This window comes from Eleutherodactylus coqui, chromosome 7, assembly GCF_035609145.1.
Source record: "Eleutherodactylus coqui strain aEleCoq1 chromosome 7, aEleCoq1.hap1, whole genome shotgun sequence".
NCBI classification, from domain to species: Eukaryota; Metazoa; Chordata; class Amphibia; order Anura; family Eleutherodactylidae; genus Eleutherodactylus; species Eleutherodactylus coqui.
Window position 1 is genome coordinate 89,713,849 of NC_089843.1, and position 18,286 is coordinate 89,732,134.

The window sequence follows — 18,286 nt, forward strand, 5'->3', positions numbered from 1 at the left end:
GGAATATGTTTGGTAGGGGCACTTCCCAAATCCACTACCAAGACCCGGTTAGTTTTTTCTTCCTGATTAAAATTTCCGATGCCACTATCACTGTTACTGCTGGTGCTGTGATTCTGATGGGCATCTGCGTCATTGTCGAGGAAAGCTCGTGCTCTCACCCCTTCTATCATCTCACCCATATCTCTATAAAGAACGGAGACAAATTGCAGAACGGGCAATGAAGAGGGAGGAAACTCCAAACAGCCATTGGTATCTGGGTCTGGGGTGCATTCAAATCCGAATCTCCTAGCAATGCCTTGATGTATTTTATGATGGAATAATTCTGGATCTACCATAAAGACGTGACATGAGGTTCTCAAAACCCCTTCTTCATCCTGGGCCAAGCTTTGGTCATCAACACTTTGCATAGTTACGAGTCCGAAAAACCTTCTATCATCAGGACAGACTGCGCTGAATGCCAACTTCTCTGCTGGGTACACGGCAATAACTCCAGCCTTATCATTACACAGTTGAACATTGTCATGCATTATTTTCATCAGGACTAGAGAGTGTATCTTTTGTTCCGCTCGGAGACGTCTCATGCAGCCTCGGATAGCTTGTAAGCTGTCATATTCAAGGTTAGAGCATGTAGAAGGAAGTTCTATGGAGCCAAGGTAGCCAACTATCATGCCGACATTTAGGATGCTTGCATCCAACTCAAAGTCTTCCAGGTTCTGTAGACCATTGGAGAAGACAGAGTCACTGTTAATCATTTTTGATATTTCGTGTTTCGAAAGGAAGTCAAGGTTGTGATTCGTCCTGTCCCGTCTCATTTCATAACAGGAGGCAGACATTGACCTTGATCTGTGTTTTGCGGTTTGATGGTCGACCTTTGCACCACTTACTGGGTTCTCAAAGATCATACTAAATATTCCTCCCGACTGCATTTCTTCAACAACTCTTTCTGCTCGGTTTATGCCTAATGTTTTTGAATCGGGCCTCGGTTTCATGGCAGTCTTGCCCTCATAGAAAGCAATTTCCTCATCACTTGAGCATGAATCTATATGGCGGGTGCCTTCAGCAATAACCATATTAAGAACACCAGAACATTTCCCAATCAGTTTGACTACATCTTCATGAGATGCATTCTTGACACTGATGTCATTGACAGCACATATGTGATCTCCAGGTTTAAGCCCCACAAACTCAGCAGGACTTTCCTTAATAACGCTACTTATGACACAAGGAGACTGTCCAGAAAGGGTAAAACCATAGCCCGTTCTTCCACGTGCAACTTCAACACTCCTTAGTCTCTGCGGCATTTGCACCTTATGCCGGTTCTTGGTGGGATCACCTGGCCTATGCATTTCATTCATTTATGGATGGAAGTAATCTTCCTAAAAAAATACTGTTTCCTCCAACTCATATGCTGAAGACTCCTGGAAGACAAGAATACAAAACACCTTAAACATCTGCAATTCATTGAATAAACTTCTTGTCCAAAAAACAGCAAGTTTCTGTTGAGGGGATTGGCCGGGATTAGAAAAACATGGCTGTTTTCTTCTAGAAACGGCACACCACGTGTCCATGGGCTGTGTCTGGTTTTGTCACTCAACTACAGTAAAGTGAATGAAGCTGCGTTGCAAGACCACACAAAACCTGTGGACAAGTGTGATACTGTTTTTGGAAGGAAGCCACCGTGTTTTTCTAATCCTGGAACCAATATTCTCTAGCAGTATTAAAAGCGTACAAAAAAACATAAAACATGTCTCCGCATTAATTAAAGAGCCATTTAATTGTATGCCTTGAAGGTTCTCACAATGGAAATCACACAATGTACTTTTCTCCAGACAATTCGTTGGCAGGAAACAACTCTATTCAATTGGGTAGAAAAATGTGTAAATGCTAGCAAAATATTCATAAACTAGGCTAGGAAACACACAGCCTCTGGGAACTGATAGGTGATCCAGTAACCGGAAGGCCAAATCGTTAAAGGGAACCTATTTACCTTAAACACTGTGATCTTCAGATAGTCTGTTGTAGTGCAGATTGATATACAATCTTATGGGGAAAGATTCAGTGTAACTTGGATTTTATTAATTTCAATGTCTACTCCTTCTATGCTTAGGAGTCCAGTGAGCAGTCCTATCAGTGATTGACCATCTTTGTACACTTGTACATACAGGTATAGCTGTCAATCACAGATAGAACCGCGGCCCACTGAACTCCTAAACTCAGAAACAGGGATTTAACACGATAAGGACTATGTACTGTAGCTATATGGCACCTAGTCCTGAGCTTTAATCCTGCTATAGTAAAAATACAGCACAGGACTTCTGCAGCATGTCCCATACCGCAGTACTGGCTCTAGCCAGCAGATGGTGCCATTGTATAATAGATGAATGAGAAAGCCCCCTAGGAAACCCTGAATCCAAAATTGGATTGCAAAAGGATAAAGCCCCTGCAATCTAGGACCCGGCGGAGAAGGCAGAAGTACTTTTAACCACTTCTGTCTTCTCTTTTTCCGGCTAAATAGCACTCATTGAGTATTCTCACAGCGGGGTGCGCCCCGTGCCCCTGCAGTGACCACCGAGTCTAACTTACTCCTGGCATCTTCTCCGCTCTGCTATGTGCCAGCTGTCGCCCGGCCGGCACATGTGCAGAGCAGAGCCGGTACGTCAGAGGTGATGTTTCTGCGCGGGCCTCTGCGAGGCTCGCACAGAAATAGGACATGCCGCGATTTGTTTACCGCGCGAGTTTTCACATGGTTGAATCGCGACTGTTTGCATAGGATTGCATTATCTAATATGAAATTTCCGCCCGTGTGCAGGAGGACTTAGAAATGTTCAAAAATTTGTCAATACATTATATGGTATGTTGGAACCATAAAAAAATAATCACCTTGCAAAAACAAACCCTTATGTAGGTATGTTGCCAGAAAAATACAAAAGTTAGGATTTTTTCGGAAAGGCGGATAGAAAAATGAAAATGATAAAATGAAAAATGATTGCGGTGGGAAGGGGTTAATAAAACTATACTTGTACATGATATTGCAACCACCAATCACCCAATTCCTCTCAGTGCTCTTAAGAGGCAGGTCCTGTGGTTGCTTGCGCAGTGCTATGATTAGAAGACCGTTTTATTGGGTACTTCGTTTTATTAGTATATGCCAGTCGGCACGCGCTTTACTCGGTGGTACGCACGGAGGGCATTCGGAAGGAACATCAAGCAAGAATCCCAATCTCAATAGCAAGTGTCGAGATTTGGATCCCTGCATAGTTTTACTGGGACATTTAATAGATGCTCTAATATAAAGCAGGCTGTCGGTGGCAGGTCTTCATTCAATCGGTCAGATGGGGAGCAGAAAAAGGCAAGGTCAAGAATACAAAAATAGATCTTTTTTGACACCTGAAAGCAAAAGAACACCACTGGTGATAACTTTGTTCCCTTTATACCACAGATGGTCATGTTGACAGCTGATACAGCTCTCCAGCGTCATCAAACAACCCCTGACCCTTTTAAGTGTAACACGGGGGCAATATTGGGTCAACTGCTGTAACATCTGAGCCGGCTTCGGCTTTAATTATACACTCTATTGAATACATCTAAAACTATTCCCTGTATTTTCTATGATACTCATCAGGGACAAGTTGGGTCCATATACTTCAAGCGGAAGGTCAGGGTAATGCAAAAAAAGGTCTGATGTTAGCTAGAAAGGCCAGGCATTGAACTTCCCTTGAACCAACCAGCTCAGTCCTACATCATAAATCGCTATTAGTAATAATTGCTCTAATTATATTTCAGTTGGAGAACAAAGTATTAATCCGCACCAGGAAGAGTGCAATCATGCTCATATTTATAGGCAATGCGGCAACATTGTATTTAGTCCCAAAATAAAAATTGTTTTAGGCATTGTTTTATATTACAGCAAGACAATGGGGGGCAGAGATGGCAATCTCATCTGGGGCCTGTAACTTGAAGGGGCCCAAAGTCCCAAATAGACATCAACATTATAAATGACACATGCTAGTTGTGGGCCCTGTTACAGATTATGACCTGGGGCCAATTCACACCCTTGCAGTAGAGTATCCCACTTTATAGGTAAAGTTTCGATCTCTGTTGCTGGAATCTACATTTGTCGGGGCTTGAATTTAGACCTCTGGCTTCCCCTGACTACGCTATCTGTCTGCTCCTTCTACTGCGACCGATACTACCCGTGTACCGACCTCTGGCTTCCCCTGACTACGCTATCTGTCTGCTCCTTCTACCGCAACGGATACTACCCGTGTACCGACCTCTGGCTTCCCCTTACTACACTACCTGTCTGCTCCTTGTACCGCAACCAATACTACCCGTGTACCGACCTCTGGCTTCCCCTTACTACGCTACCTGTCTGCTCCTCGTACCGCAACCAATACTACCCGTGTACCGATCTCTGGCTTCCCCCTGACCATGCTACCGGCCCGTACTGGTCGCAACAAGAGGCTACGAACCAACACCTGACTGTGACAACAGTAATGAAATGCATGAGGACTATATGGCCAACCTAGATAATCTTAGCGGGCTCTGCTGACTGATGTAATCTATGTGATCTACTTTTAAGAGTACCCACACTTTTTTTTTAATGTACGGAATAGGCAATTCTAAGCTTTTTAGCAATGTTTTATCAGGCTATTATGTACATTTTTCCTAAAAACACTCTCCTGCTATGCAGCTAGATGAAGACAGGACTGAGAAATTCGTCTTCACCTAGCTGCATAACAGTAGAGGGCCCTGCATCCGGATGTGTCTGCAGTGTTCTCTGGAGAACAGCTGCAGACACAAGTGTTCTGGTGAGTAACAGTGTATGAAGAAGACACTAATACTTTACTTTCTCTAACACTGCGCTCCCGCTCTTTCCCACCACCCCCGTGTGCTTTACTGTCCTCCCCGCTCATATGCCGCTGCTGTCCCGGCGCTGTGAAAGGAAGATGTTCTATGCTCCAGATGGCTTCTTCCATTCGCAGTGTGCTCGCTCGCTGCCGGACCATAACAGTAGCTCTCAGTGCATCGGGTGTACACTACTATATTTTACAGCCCGATGCACTGAGAACACTTGTCATTCGTTTTCATTGCCTGAGACAGCCGAAGAACGAGCGCTCGGCTACTTACAGCCATCACTGCATTCAATCTGTCGTGGGAGAAACAACCCTGCAGTGAAAGAAGAGGGGGGCTTAGGAACTCCATGCTCATGATCGGAAGGGGTCTCAGTTAGACAAACTGAAAAAGAATGAAGCAGCACCGTCATTACTCCATGCAGTCTTTTTCTCAGAGGGTGCAGCGCACTCGCATTGGGCAGGATCGGACTCCCGTTTTCAGGATTGGTGAGGGTCTCAGTGATGAGACCCCCACTGATCAGACTTTTAGCACTCATCATATGGACAGATGATAAATGTCTATCTTTGTACAACGATGACAATCACTTGGTCCTAAAGGCCTCCTGCACACGGGCAGGTTGGACCCACCCATGCAGGATTACCGCAATGGTGTTCGACCTGGTACCCAGCCGGTGACCCATGCATACCTGTTCGGCGTCTTCTGCAAGCGCTGCGGGTGTGCCCGCTGGCACTTCGTCGCACATGCGCATTAGCTGCCGGCGCTGGGGGGGTAACACGTATCCCGCGATACTTTCGCAGTACCCACTGAAGTCAATGGAAAGCGGTCGTGTGTAACCCGCACAAAATCGCAGCATACTGCAATTTCTTCTCCGCGAGCGGATATTCGCAGTCGATTTCCGCTTGTGGAGATGAAATGGCGTTTTGCCATTGAATGCTATGGGCTGTATTTGCTGCGGAGTTCGGAGGCGGACGCCGCCGCGGACTCCGCACTGCAAATACGCCTGTGTACAGGAGGGCTAAAGCAAAAAATAGGCTCGTCACTAAGGGGTTTTAATGGTGATATCGGCCTATGTGAAAAGCCTCTGAAGCTTGACCATTATACGTTGTAGATAGACTAATGTAGTTAGACATAAGACGACTCGTAAGGTGGTCCCCTGCTTAGGACCGCACTCTCCTAGTCAAAGTGGAGAACCCCTGCAAAGAACAGCTTTGGAGCAATCAGCATAAGGGCCCCACAGCTGTATATTTTAGACATTTGTCCATTCATTTGAATAGAAATCATGCAGTACCAAATGTCTCCTGCAGTGGTCACTGTGGGAGAACTGTACAACCACCTGCAGCTACCCTGATCAGACTGATCAGATGTTCTCCAGCAGATTACGGAAGGGGTTGTCAAACTATGGCACAGAAAAGCTCAACCTACTGGACCCCACTAGCAGATATCAGCACACTCAACGGCAGTCCCCATATCTATGATCAGATTAATTTCTAGTAAATTCCAGATGTCTTTTTTAAGGTTGTTTCTATTGATGGAAAAGTTCCTATTGTTGGGCTACCGCAAAAGTTAAAGGATATTTTTAGCTCCACAGAACAATACATAAGTTGTAGGCAATTGTCCAACAATTTCACTGTGTCCTGTGACTGCCGTACCCGTTGCTATTGGGGTTATTTTGGCAAACATGGTGGCAGATGCACAGACAGCTTCCACTGAAGTCAACGGAAGCCATCTGACCTGAGGCCCATCCACAATTGATGTTGCAGATAGGCCACGGGTATTCAAGTCATTGGCATCGACGGCGAGGGAAAAACAAAAAATAAAAAAAAAAAAAAACCTGTACTGCTCATGACCGACGGTGAGCCGCCACGGGCATCCGCAATACAGGAGAAATAGAGGGACAAAGGCTCGCCAGCTGCGGACAGAGACGGATTTCGCTGCAGACTCCCGCATGCAGAATCTGACCCTATCGTGTACAGCCAGCCTTAGGCCTCATGTCCACGGGGAAAATCAGGCCCGCCGCGGATTCTTCATGTAGAATCCGTAGCGGGTCCCTCCTGCTCCGCGGACATGAGGCCTAAAATCAGAATAAACTCACCTGCTCCGGACGATGCGGATCTTCCTTCCTGCGCGGCCGGATCTTCTTTCTTCGGCCCAGCGGATGTGCTCGGCACGCCGGCGGCGGGAGACCCACACGAAAATGGAGCATGTCCATTTTTCTTCCCGCACGCGGATATGCGCCTGACGGAAGAAATGACATCCGCAGGTATTTAACTACCTGCGGGTGTCCAATGCATACCTATGGGGCGCGGATCCGCGTGCGGGAAAAACGCTGCGGATTTAAAATAAACATTTCCCCGTGGACATGAGGCCTTAGGCTCATTTCCCCAAACATAATTTCACTGTGTATTACGCATGCGATGGACATGTGCTTAATACACGATGAATGGAGTCAATGGAAGTACATTGATAATAAAATTATGTTTAATTTTATATTGCCCGTTAGTTGGTTTAGTTTATGGTGTCGAAATTTTTGATACAAGGTAGCATCTTTAGGCCATGTTCCCTTTTTTTTTACTTAGCTATATACATACACTATATATGACAATTTTTGGACCCCATACTTCATTTCGACCAAAAAAGTAGGAAGAAAAAGTTAGATAGATGATTAAAGCAAGGCAGGGTTTGAAGGTTTTAAAGTACAGTGATGTTTGCAAGAAACTGGAATGAGATGTAGAATACATAATGAATCCATTCCCCATCAGTGCCCCTTATAATAGATGTGTATACTGAACAGAGCCATTTTATATACCCCTGTCTTCATGTATAATAAACACTAAGCTGCATGTGCTATATCCAGTACTAGTTCCCCAAGGCCGGGCATGTCAGCTGTGTCACTCAGCCGTAGCATCTCCACTAGTAAACCTTGTGAAATAAGACTCAGAGTAAATTAGTAATGAACCAGCACAGGATCGCCTTTCACTCCAGTCACACTGCCTGCACAGGTAAAAGGGCAAAGGAACTGAGGGGCGTTCAAATAGACGCGCCAATTCTTTATCAGCAGCAGCACACTGCAGCCTGCTCTGTGCCTCGGGGACAGTAAAACTATAAAAGGGCTAAGACAGGAACACCGTGGGATAATAAATCTGTAGTAAGTGCCGCCTCCTACAATGTAATATATGGGGAAGAATATATGGCCACCATCTTCGGCCAACGTTTTTACACGTTCGTGTGAATGAGGCCCTAGGGCTCCTTCCCACTTGTGAGCGCGATATCGGGCCGTGAACCACAGCCTGATATCACACTTGTCATCATGTGACAGCCCCATGGATTTGAGGTGTGTTTATGTGAAAATAGCCTTGCATCACTTCGGGGATGAAGGGAATCCCCGCTGCGACTGTCATAGCTGCGCAAAAGATTGTGGAGTTCTTCCATTGAGTTCAATAGGGCCATGCAGGAAAACATCACTAATGTGAACGAACCCATTCAAAAGAATGGGGTTCATATCAGTGTGAGATTTGTGCGTTGCACAATTTTTATGCTAGTGTGAGGGTGTCCTTAGGGCACTATTATGCTGGCGAGGGCGATATCAGGCCGAGATTCACGTGAATCTCGCTCCAAATAGCCTCGCATCACTGCAAGAATGAAGGGAATCCCCTTCCGCAGCTGTCACAGCCGTGGCAGGGGATCTTGGAGTTCTCCAAATGTTTCCAACGGGACTGGCGCTGCTGCCGCCGGCCGGCCCCGTTGAAGTTGATGGGCGATATTGCAGAAAGTTAGGACATGTTAGGAAAACATCGCTAATGTGAATGAACCCATTCCAAAGAAGGAGTTTCATATTTGTACGTATCGCAACGCACAAATCTCGCACTATTTTCTCACCAGTGTGGAGACATCCTTAGGGCGGGCCTTGGTCTGCTTAAAAGAAGCATTTATGCGCTGATATCGATATCCCCTCAACGTGACAACATTCCCAATCATAAAGCCACTTATAAAACTAGTTGCTACCCTGAGAATGAGCCCCACAAACAGATCTTACAATTTACAGTACTTCCTACCAGAACATGCGCTCCCGGGGCCGGCGGCAATAAGGGCTATGTATCTAGGCCCCTGCAAGCACCTGTACTATGGGAGGCCCAGTCACTTTCTCACAAGGCCAATGACCCTATATGTCAGTTGCTATAATCTCCAGACAGACGAGTCCAGATTAAGGCACTGAAGAGCTGCCGGCATGGCAGGGGGTAAAGTCCCAGCATTACAGGACAGCGCCTCATTTAAAGGCATTGGCACAGAAGGGGCCTGGCGAAAGGAGATCTATCTGGAAGAATTCCCCATGACAATACAAAGCCTCCTGATTCTCAAACAGTGTCGGGGTCTTGGCAACTGTGGCTACGGCGCTAGAGGGATTGTATACTGTAACACAAGATGTATATTACAGTCCTCGCACAGGCCGCAGTCAGCTCATATATGAGGCTCTTTCAGCCAGGCCAACAATTGGGCTGTTGTACGGCCACAAACCATCCTGATCGCTGCTCGCCTACTAATGGCAGATAATCTAAAATATGGGGACAAATTATCATTAAAACGATTGTTTGTTCTCTTATGGCTGTCCTTGGATGGTCGCCAAAGGACACGATGGCTGATACTGTCAGAGCTGATACTGGCATGGATATCACTTAACTGAAGGAAGCAGAGCAAAACCGAGGGAGGTAGCCTTTAGGCCCCATGTCCACAGCGGGATTTGAATTATAAAATCCGCGCGGGAGATCCGCACCTCTTGCCGCCCATAGGGATGCATTAGCATCCGCACAGCAATTTAAAGCATGTGGATGTAATTCTTTCCTGGCGTTCAGGTCGCACGCGCGGGAAGAAATCGCAACATGCTCCATTTTCCTGTGGATCTCACGGGATGGCTTTCATTGAAGTCAACGAAAGCCATCTGATGCACAGCACACCCGCAGCTGTCACTGTGGCTGTGCCGCAGATCTGCGGGGAAGCACGAGATTCAAAAACAAAATGAAGCACTGCGCATGCGCCGAACAGGCCGGCCGACACTCCCGGACGCAGCCGCCGTGCTGAAGAAAGAAGATCTGGCCGTGACGGAGGAGACCCACGCTGGATCCGAAGCGGTAAGGAACTGTCTTTTCCTCCCCATGTCCGCGTGCAAGCACGGATACCACTGCGATGGAATCCGTGTGTGCAAGTGGACATGAGGCCTTAGAGTTGCCGAGGGTCATGAACCACTAAACGGCTGACAACAACAACAGCTCCCAGTTTATATGGGGAATGTGCAGCCGGCCGGCGAGCATTTTCATGTTTGCCAAAAAAGACATGATCAGTCAACGAACAAGCTAACGATCGTAAAAGGCCACTGGTGATATATCATAGGCTGGACTTCAGAGGCGTAACTTGAAGCTTCTGGGCCCCGATGCAATATCTGTAACAGGGCCCCCAACTATAATGCTTTACTCATAGTACTGGGCTCACTACATGGAGAAGAGAGGCCTTATGGGCCCCCTAAGGCTCCTGGGCCCGGGTGCAACCTCATCCCCTGCACCCCCTATACTTACGCCCCTGCTGGACTTTACTGGGTCACCAGCAGAGGGGGAGACAGTAGGCACCTCTTTTCATACACACATATTTGTCACACATTAGCCTGATGTGATTGTTCCCCGTAAGAGAAAGAAGATACTCCTGTACATATGATACCTTTTAATGGCTAATAAGAAGAAATAATGTTATAGCGAGCTTTCGAGGCGACTTGGCCTCTTCGTCAGGCTTATAATGAAGAAAAATACACATAAAAGAGTAATTAATTTGTGTGTATATCATATATATATATATATATATATATATATATATATACACACGCACACACACACATATATATTACACACATATATATATATATATATATATATACATACACACACACACACATATATATATTACACACACATATATATATATATAGTAGTAATAATCCTGAGGAAACAGCTTGGTAGCCTTGAAAGTTTGCTGTAACATCATGTGTTTTTGTTAGCCATTAAAAGGTATCATATCTACCAGATTACTTGGTTTCTCTTACAGAAGAACAATCACATTTTGTTCTACTAACACATACCAAACTTTTCTTCAAATTAGCCGGTCACGCACAGGCGTGATGTCAATTTTCCAACACAATGCCAATAGTCCATTGATTTGTATTAGGCCTGCGATTTCTCACACGCGTATTACTCGCACAAAAAAAATTGCATGCATACACGCCAAGATTGTGTACTTAAATGAAAAGAAAAAGAAAAAACCTCAGCGCTCGCACCGTAGAATAGATGAAAATAGAATATACTAAAGAGACTGAAGTTATATCACTTACTTCAGGGAGGCGCCTTTAGGGTAGGCGCCTCCTAATCCCAATAGGCGTATCAGATATGGCACCGATCAACAATGATGAACAGGTTCCACGATTTTAATAAAATAAAGTAATCAATAATACACAACGCGTTTCGGCCGCACGGCCTTTTTCAAGTGTACATAATATGAATAAAACTGGACATATATAGAACAATCACATTTTGTTCTACTAACACATACCAAACTTTTCTTCAAATTAGCCGGTCACGCACAGGCGTGATGTCAATTTTCCAACACAATGCCAATAGTCCATTGATTTGTATTAGGCCTGCGATTTCTCACACGCGTATTACTCGCACAAAAAAAATTGCACGTATACACACCAAGATAGTGTATGAGGATTGGCAGTATACAGCAAGTTTGCATGTCATTGTGTACTTGCATACGAGAGATATGGGATTGGCACGCCGGACTGAGCCTGATGACACATGTATAACTGAATTTGGCGACTACTAGTAGAACCTGAGTATTGGAAAGAAGCACCCAGGGCAGCAGCTGATGATATCCGGAGCTAACCGTAATAAGTGATTTTTCCTGTAGCCATCTATTTAGGGCCAGATGTACACTTGCAGAAAAAAACAAGCCTGCGTTACGTCTACAACATTTTCATGTATGTGTACTTCTGTGTGGCCTTTGTATTTGGTCTGCATTTGGTCTATGATTTTTCTTCTGTGCATGGCGGCACGCAGCAAGCACGCAATGACATTGTATACTTGCTGCATGCCACCAATTGCCATGAACTATCTTGATGTGCATGCGTATTTAATATGCGCCACGCAAGTTGGGATTTTTCTTGCCCATGTATTTCGCATAATATGTGTGAGCGGCATCATGGGAGCCTATGGCAGATTTGTACAGTCTATTAAGCGCAAAACCCATGAGCGCAATATGCAGTCACCACAGGCTGGTGTGACCCGGCCTTAGGCCACGGTCACACAGGGCGGATTCCCGACGGAAATGTTGCGGTTTGGCCACAGCGGAAAAACTGCGACATTTCCGCCGGGAAACAGCCTTGAAGCGGCCCGGCCGCTCGCTTTTCCGCTGCGGCCGGCGCTCCCATAGAAGAGAGCGCGGCTGCAGCGGAAAAAAAATTTAAATTTAAATAGACATGCTGCGGTTGGCAAATCCGGTTTAGCCGCAGCGGATTTGCCATCCCGTGTGGACGAGATTTCTGAGAAATCTCGTCCACATGGCTGGCTAATCCCGGGATTAACGGCCGCATGCGGATTTGCCGCGGCGAAATTCCGCACGGAATTTCCGCGGCAAATCCGCCCTGTGTGAACCCAGCCAGGTTTGTTGTCACTGAATGTAAACAAAACAATGTTCTTATTGCCTGGCAACAAATATCTTATAAACTGAAACACAAAGTACAGTGAAAAGTTGTAGAACTTTGAATTTATACAGTGATTAAACTTTATTTACCTAAGATTGGAAAACCACTTTAAGGGCTCATTCACACGAGCATATCTGCCGTGTATTTATGTACACATTTTTTGCACACGTAACTTCCATGAATAGAACCCATTGATTTCAATGCGTTCATTCACATTTGCGTATTTTCACTGTGTATTTCAGTTGTGTAAAAAAACTGCGGCATATCCTATTTTATTCGTATTTACGTGCCGATATACAGTATAAGGCCTCGGTCACAGGGGCGTTTTTACACGGTTAATTTAGCCATGATAAAAAAATCACAACCATCTGACGCAATGGATTCCAATGCATTCATTCGGATGACCGATTTCTAGCCGCGTAAAAACGTTGCGGACGAAAAGATAGAACATCAGCGACCGAATACGGCGGCCAATATTATACGGTGCCAGAAAAGAGGATTTATGCCGACCGAGGGAATTCCGGGTTGCGGGGTAATTTTTTGGGGCCGCACCGGCCATGTGCATGGACAAGAAAATGCTAATTTTAGCTGCGACTCAATCACGTCTTTTTCCCGTTTATGTGACGAATGAGGCCTTAAGTATATGGATCGTGTAAATACACTGCACAAAAATGCACGCACTTGCGCATATGCGCTGCATTTTTGAGCAGTGTATTTACGCGACCAAAACCCGCAATACGAGAATACGAATAGGTGAATGTACCCTTAGTGGCAGAATGTGCCATTGTATTACAGCCAATCAAAAATGAATATCGGCAATTAGGCATCTAGCAGTCATCGGCTAGACAGCAAGAAGGTCCCAGAGGTCACCGCATGGCTGGAAGGCGGACCACTTCCTTGGATTTGTCATTCTATAACATATACCTGACAGCATGTATTTATTTCTAAACCTCCCAACGCCGAAAAAAGTAAAAACCAAATATCTAATTAATTGAAAACAAGTCAAACGAGTTCTCGGAGATGGTGACCTGTGGTCTTTTACATGCGATTGATCTGTGGCTTCTGGTCAGGATACAGATAATTAACAGTGAGGCTACAATGTACACGCCGTACTGTTAATTAAACATATCACTAATAAGCTGGTTGACTTATGTGAATGTTGTGCTGTGTAATTAAACAGAAGCCCGGATAATGTGTCACTAGTCAGTCCGCACTCTGCTCTGTTTGTTCCTCTTCGCCTGAAGTACACAATCAACAGCGACTCGCTGTCCTTCCCAAATGCCTTCTGTTCTCTCCTTGTAGCTCAGCAACCAACAGTTACAGACTAGGGAGGATCCTGGCTTTTTACTCCAAGTCTCAAATCCTTTCTCATAGAAAAGAGAACAGTATTAAAAGCTGATTTTGCGGCAGACCTCACCCGGCTGCACTGAGAAGGGTGAAAATCCTCAACAGAAATATACATGCTGCAGACCTTAAAATCCGCACCGCAGGTCAATTTCTGCACGGAGATTTGTAAAATCTCATTCAATTGAATACTACGGAAGTCTATGGTGCAGTTCATGACATGCCAGTTGTTGATGAAGATACAGTGTGGCGTGGGCGCATGCCGATCTGCCCATTGGAATGGGGCTAAATCCATGTGCAGATGAGGACGCAAATCCATTGCAGAACTCCAAGGATTAGCAGGTTAAGGCTGGGCTTACACGCGCGTATAATTACCGCATATTATGCGTGTGATATGCGGTAATTCGCAGGCCATCAAATGCATTGCCTTACGCAGTTCCGCTCACATTTGCGTGTAGAAATTGCGTTATACACGAGTGCAAAGAAGAACGCAGCATATCCTATTTTGAGGTGTATTACGCGTGAGAGAGACCATTGTTCTCTAAAAGCGTAATTAACGATGTCCATACATAGTGTAGCCATTGCGAAGCGACAGTGCAGGAAATTTAAACAAAAAACCTCAGGAAGACAGCCCATGACAGTGTGCGTGAGATGGGCTGTCATGTGTAGTACAATATCGCTGCCATACGCTTCGATAGGCCGGGGCACCAGCGGGTCCACAGAGGTATAACACTGCGTGACTCATGTAGCGTTTTATGCATGACTGTCATGCCTGAGTATCTGATCCACATCACAAAGATCCAAAACTTAAGGCTCATTCGCACGAGCGTAAAAACGCTGCGTAATACGCAGTGAATAGAGTCCATTGATTTCAATGGGTTCATTCACAGCAGAGTATTTTTCACGTGGCTTTCAGTCACCCACTGGAATCAATGGGTGTACGTAAATACGCAGAATACCTGCGTATTCGCTGCATATTTATGCACAAAAATTAATGGGATTTTGTGCGTTTTTTTAACAAGCACAAATACGCTTAGCATTTACAGATGTGAAAAAAAATAGGATATGCAGAATATATATCACCATATTTCGGACCGTAAACACGCTGTGTATTGACCAAGTGAAATACGCATATGGCTGTGTAATTGCACCCTTAAAGGGGTTGTCTGCCCGCGTATCAATCATCAGTAGTTGATGGGACATGGATCCGCCGCTCAGAAGCCCCGTCCATCAACTGATGGTCCAGCCCGTTGTCCAGTGGGCAACACAGGAAGTGCAGCCGCCGGCCTCACTCCCATTGAAATCAGTGGGATAACCGCGCCGTTCCTCCACTTTCTGCTTCTCTCCTGATCAGAAAGTCCCATCAGCCCTGACCAGGAGAGCAGCAGTATGTGGAGAAACGGCGCGGTTCTTCCATTGATTTCAAAGGGAGTGAGGCCTGCGCCTACACTTCCTCCCCTGTCCACTGATGACAATGCCGGACAATCAGCTGATGGACGGGGGTCCTGGGTGGTGGACTCTCTCCATCGGCTACTGATGACCTATCCAGAGGAAAAGAGGGCAGACAACCCCTTTAATAAACCTTGTGGACATGCGCTTACTGCCCAACAACGGCAAGTAGTTTGAGAAAGCTGGCTGGTTACAGTAATGACAGGAATATTAGGTATGAGGTAGTCCACAGAAAACTAGGCGGCACCACACTCTTATGGCTAAAATAAAATCTGTCTTTTTTGCCCATAGCAACCAATCCCAGGACAGCTTTCATTTTAACTCAGCAGTATAAGAAATGAAAGCTGCGCTGTGATTGGTTGCTATGGGCAAGAAAGACAGATTTTCTTTCAGCCAGCTTTCATAAGAGTGTGGTGGGATACTTTTCTGTGGCCCACCCTATACAAACACCAGGGGGCACTACCATCTATCTGGGGCATGTAATCTATCATATCCCATCCTCCTCATGCCTGTTCTGTCCCCGCACGCTATTAATATATATATATAATTCCTTCCGCCTGCTACCGTATCTACAAATCTGCAGGAAGGGGCATCATTACCGCTGCTTTATGTGGTGACTAAAATAATCCAGCTACGCTATAAGGTGATAATATCAGCGCCCGTAGCACACATAGCGCAAGGACCCCATCGCCTGACACAGGATGTACATCATATTAACCCTTTCCAATCCACTGTCTGACGTCTGAAGACATTCTGATTGAAGGCTGTACAGCTCTGATGTCGGAAGACGTCCGGCAGGGTATTCTTACTATATATTACTGGCCGCTCTGTTGTCGGAGGCCTCTCCAGCATGTCACATACCACAGTACTGCCTCTAGCCAGCAGATGGTGCCATTGTATAATGGCAGAAAGAGAAGGCCCCCTAGGAAACCCTGAATCCAAAATTGGATTGCAAAGGGTTAAAGCATATAGGATAGAGTGCTAGCTCTTAGGACAAGGCCCACTACCCATCTAATGGCCCTTTTACACGGGACTATAGTCGGCTAAAGGTCGCTGACATCATAGTGAAGGTCATTAGCGCCCATGCAGAGGGTTTACACTTGCAGGCTTCACTTCTGGATCGCGGGCTTCTCGCTCAGCGCTTCACCTTCTACGCTGCTGAGCAGGGACCGTTTACACGGAACGAGAAGCTAGCGATCCAGTGACAATCTTTATGCTGACTGGAAGTCTGTGATAACGACTTGCGAACGAATAGTGAGCAATTTTTTTTCGCATTCAGGCCACTCTCACACATGCCTTCGGCAAAACGGCGCGATTTTGATCAAAGTGTTTTGCTGCAAATTTACAGCCGTTCGTGAACGCAGGTTCGTGCCTCAGACGGCGGGTTTTAGTGCGCCCCATCATCACTATTAAGTACCGTGTTCAAGCGCATGTCTGCGAGGCCCCATTGAAATCAATGGGAGCGTCACGGCGCGATTACCGTGGCGTTTTGAACGCTACAGTAAAATACTGACGTGCGAGAATGACCTCACACTGCACAATTATCGCGCAAATTTGGAACGAATTTTGAGCGATAATCGTTACGTGTAAACGGGCCATAAGCGTTACATCTGAGCTTTCTCTGTTCTACTGCCATTGACTTCCAGCAATAAATACAATGGGTACCACTGTACTTACAAGGTCTGTAATCCAGCGGGAACTACAACTCCCAGCATGCCCTGACCACCAATCCATGGATATAAGAGCTGCAGTGCCACCAGAGCAAGCTGAGAGTCGGAGTAGGAGAGTAGTTGTAGTTATACAACAGCTGCACTGCCAAAAGAGCGTCATCGGACTTATAGAGTAACAGTGACTGCAGAGACATCACAGCATGCTGGGAGTTGTAGTTCTACAACAACTGCATAGCCACCAAGACTAAGGCCGGCTTCACGCAGGCGTATTTCGAAGGGTTCGTTCACAAGGGCATATATATATTTCCTGCGCATTTTGGACACGCTAAAAAAAGGCAGTTGCGTGCATCACTGTGTAATTGCGCAAGAAAAAGAATAATTATGGCTAGGAGCATCGGGGCATATTTTTTTTGTGTGCAATTGCTAATGACGTGCACGCAAAAAAGTACAGTAAACTGCGCCAATATGCATACGCTCGCGTGAATCCGGCCTAAATGGATGTGGTATCTTCAAAAAAAGCTGGAGGCACAGAAGAAGATCATGGGACTTGTAGTTCCACAACAGCTGAAAAGTCTCCAGAGCATGCTGGGAGTTGTAGTTTAACAACAGCTGGATAGTCACAAGAGCATGCTGGGAGTTGTAGTTCAACAACAGCTGGATAGCCACCAGTGCATGCTGGGAGTTGTAGTTCAACAACAGCTGGAGAGCATGACGGGAGCTGGCAGCTCCAGACGATTGTGAGAAAGTTTAGAAGTTTCTTACAAGCAACTGCAAGAAGTAGTAGAAAGAAGAAGAGGAGAAAGGCTGCACCCATGATGGGGTGACCCCGCTCCATAGGTGGGCCAGGCCCGATGATAGGCAGAGTAGTCAGCTCAGGGGGCTCAGCACACACAATAGATCGGGTACAGCGCCCCCCACAGCACACAGCCCTTACCCGCGGTGGGTGTCCCGGCTCCCCTCCTCAGCCCGCACCCTGCACAGGATCTGCCATTTCAAAACTTCTCTCCCTCCCTCCCCGACGTTGAACTTTTCTTCCAAGCAGCCGACAATAGCAGCGGCCGCCTCCCCGCCTCCTCCTCCGGCCGCGGCCGCAGCCTATCCCCTCCCAGCTCTCCCCTTCCTCCCTCCTGTGTCCAAGGAGATGCTTGTGTTGATACGAACGGACGGAGCTGATTGGCCGGCTGCGGAGCGGTGTCACTACGGACAGGCTGCCCATCTGCCGGCCGCG

General features: G+C 46.2%; 1 protein-coding gene across 1 annotated transcript in view; it reads right to left on the minus strand.

Moving 5' to 3' along the window:
• RGS12 (regulator of G protein signaling 12) overlaps window positions 1–18,066 on the minus strand; it is a 182,972-nt gene extending 164,906 nt beyond the window's left edge. Inside the window, exons 1-2 of the mRNA XM_066573347.1 lie at window positions 17,993–18,066; window positions 1–1,418 (exon numbers count right to left, since the gene is read on the minus strand). The exon at window positions 1–1,418 is cut by the window's left edge and continues 505 nt beyond it. Coding sequence (XP_066429444.1) covers window positions 1–1,355 — 1,355 coding nt within the window. The 5' untranslated portion in view covers window positions 1,356–1,418; window positions 17,993–18,066. The remainder of the gene's footprint in view (window positions 1,419–17,992) is intronic.
• Between the last annotated feature and the right edge of the window lie 220 nt (window positions 18,067–18,286).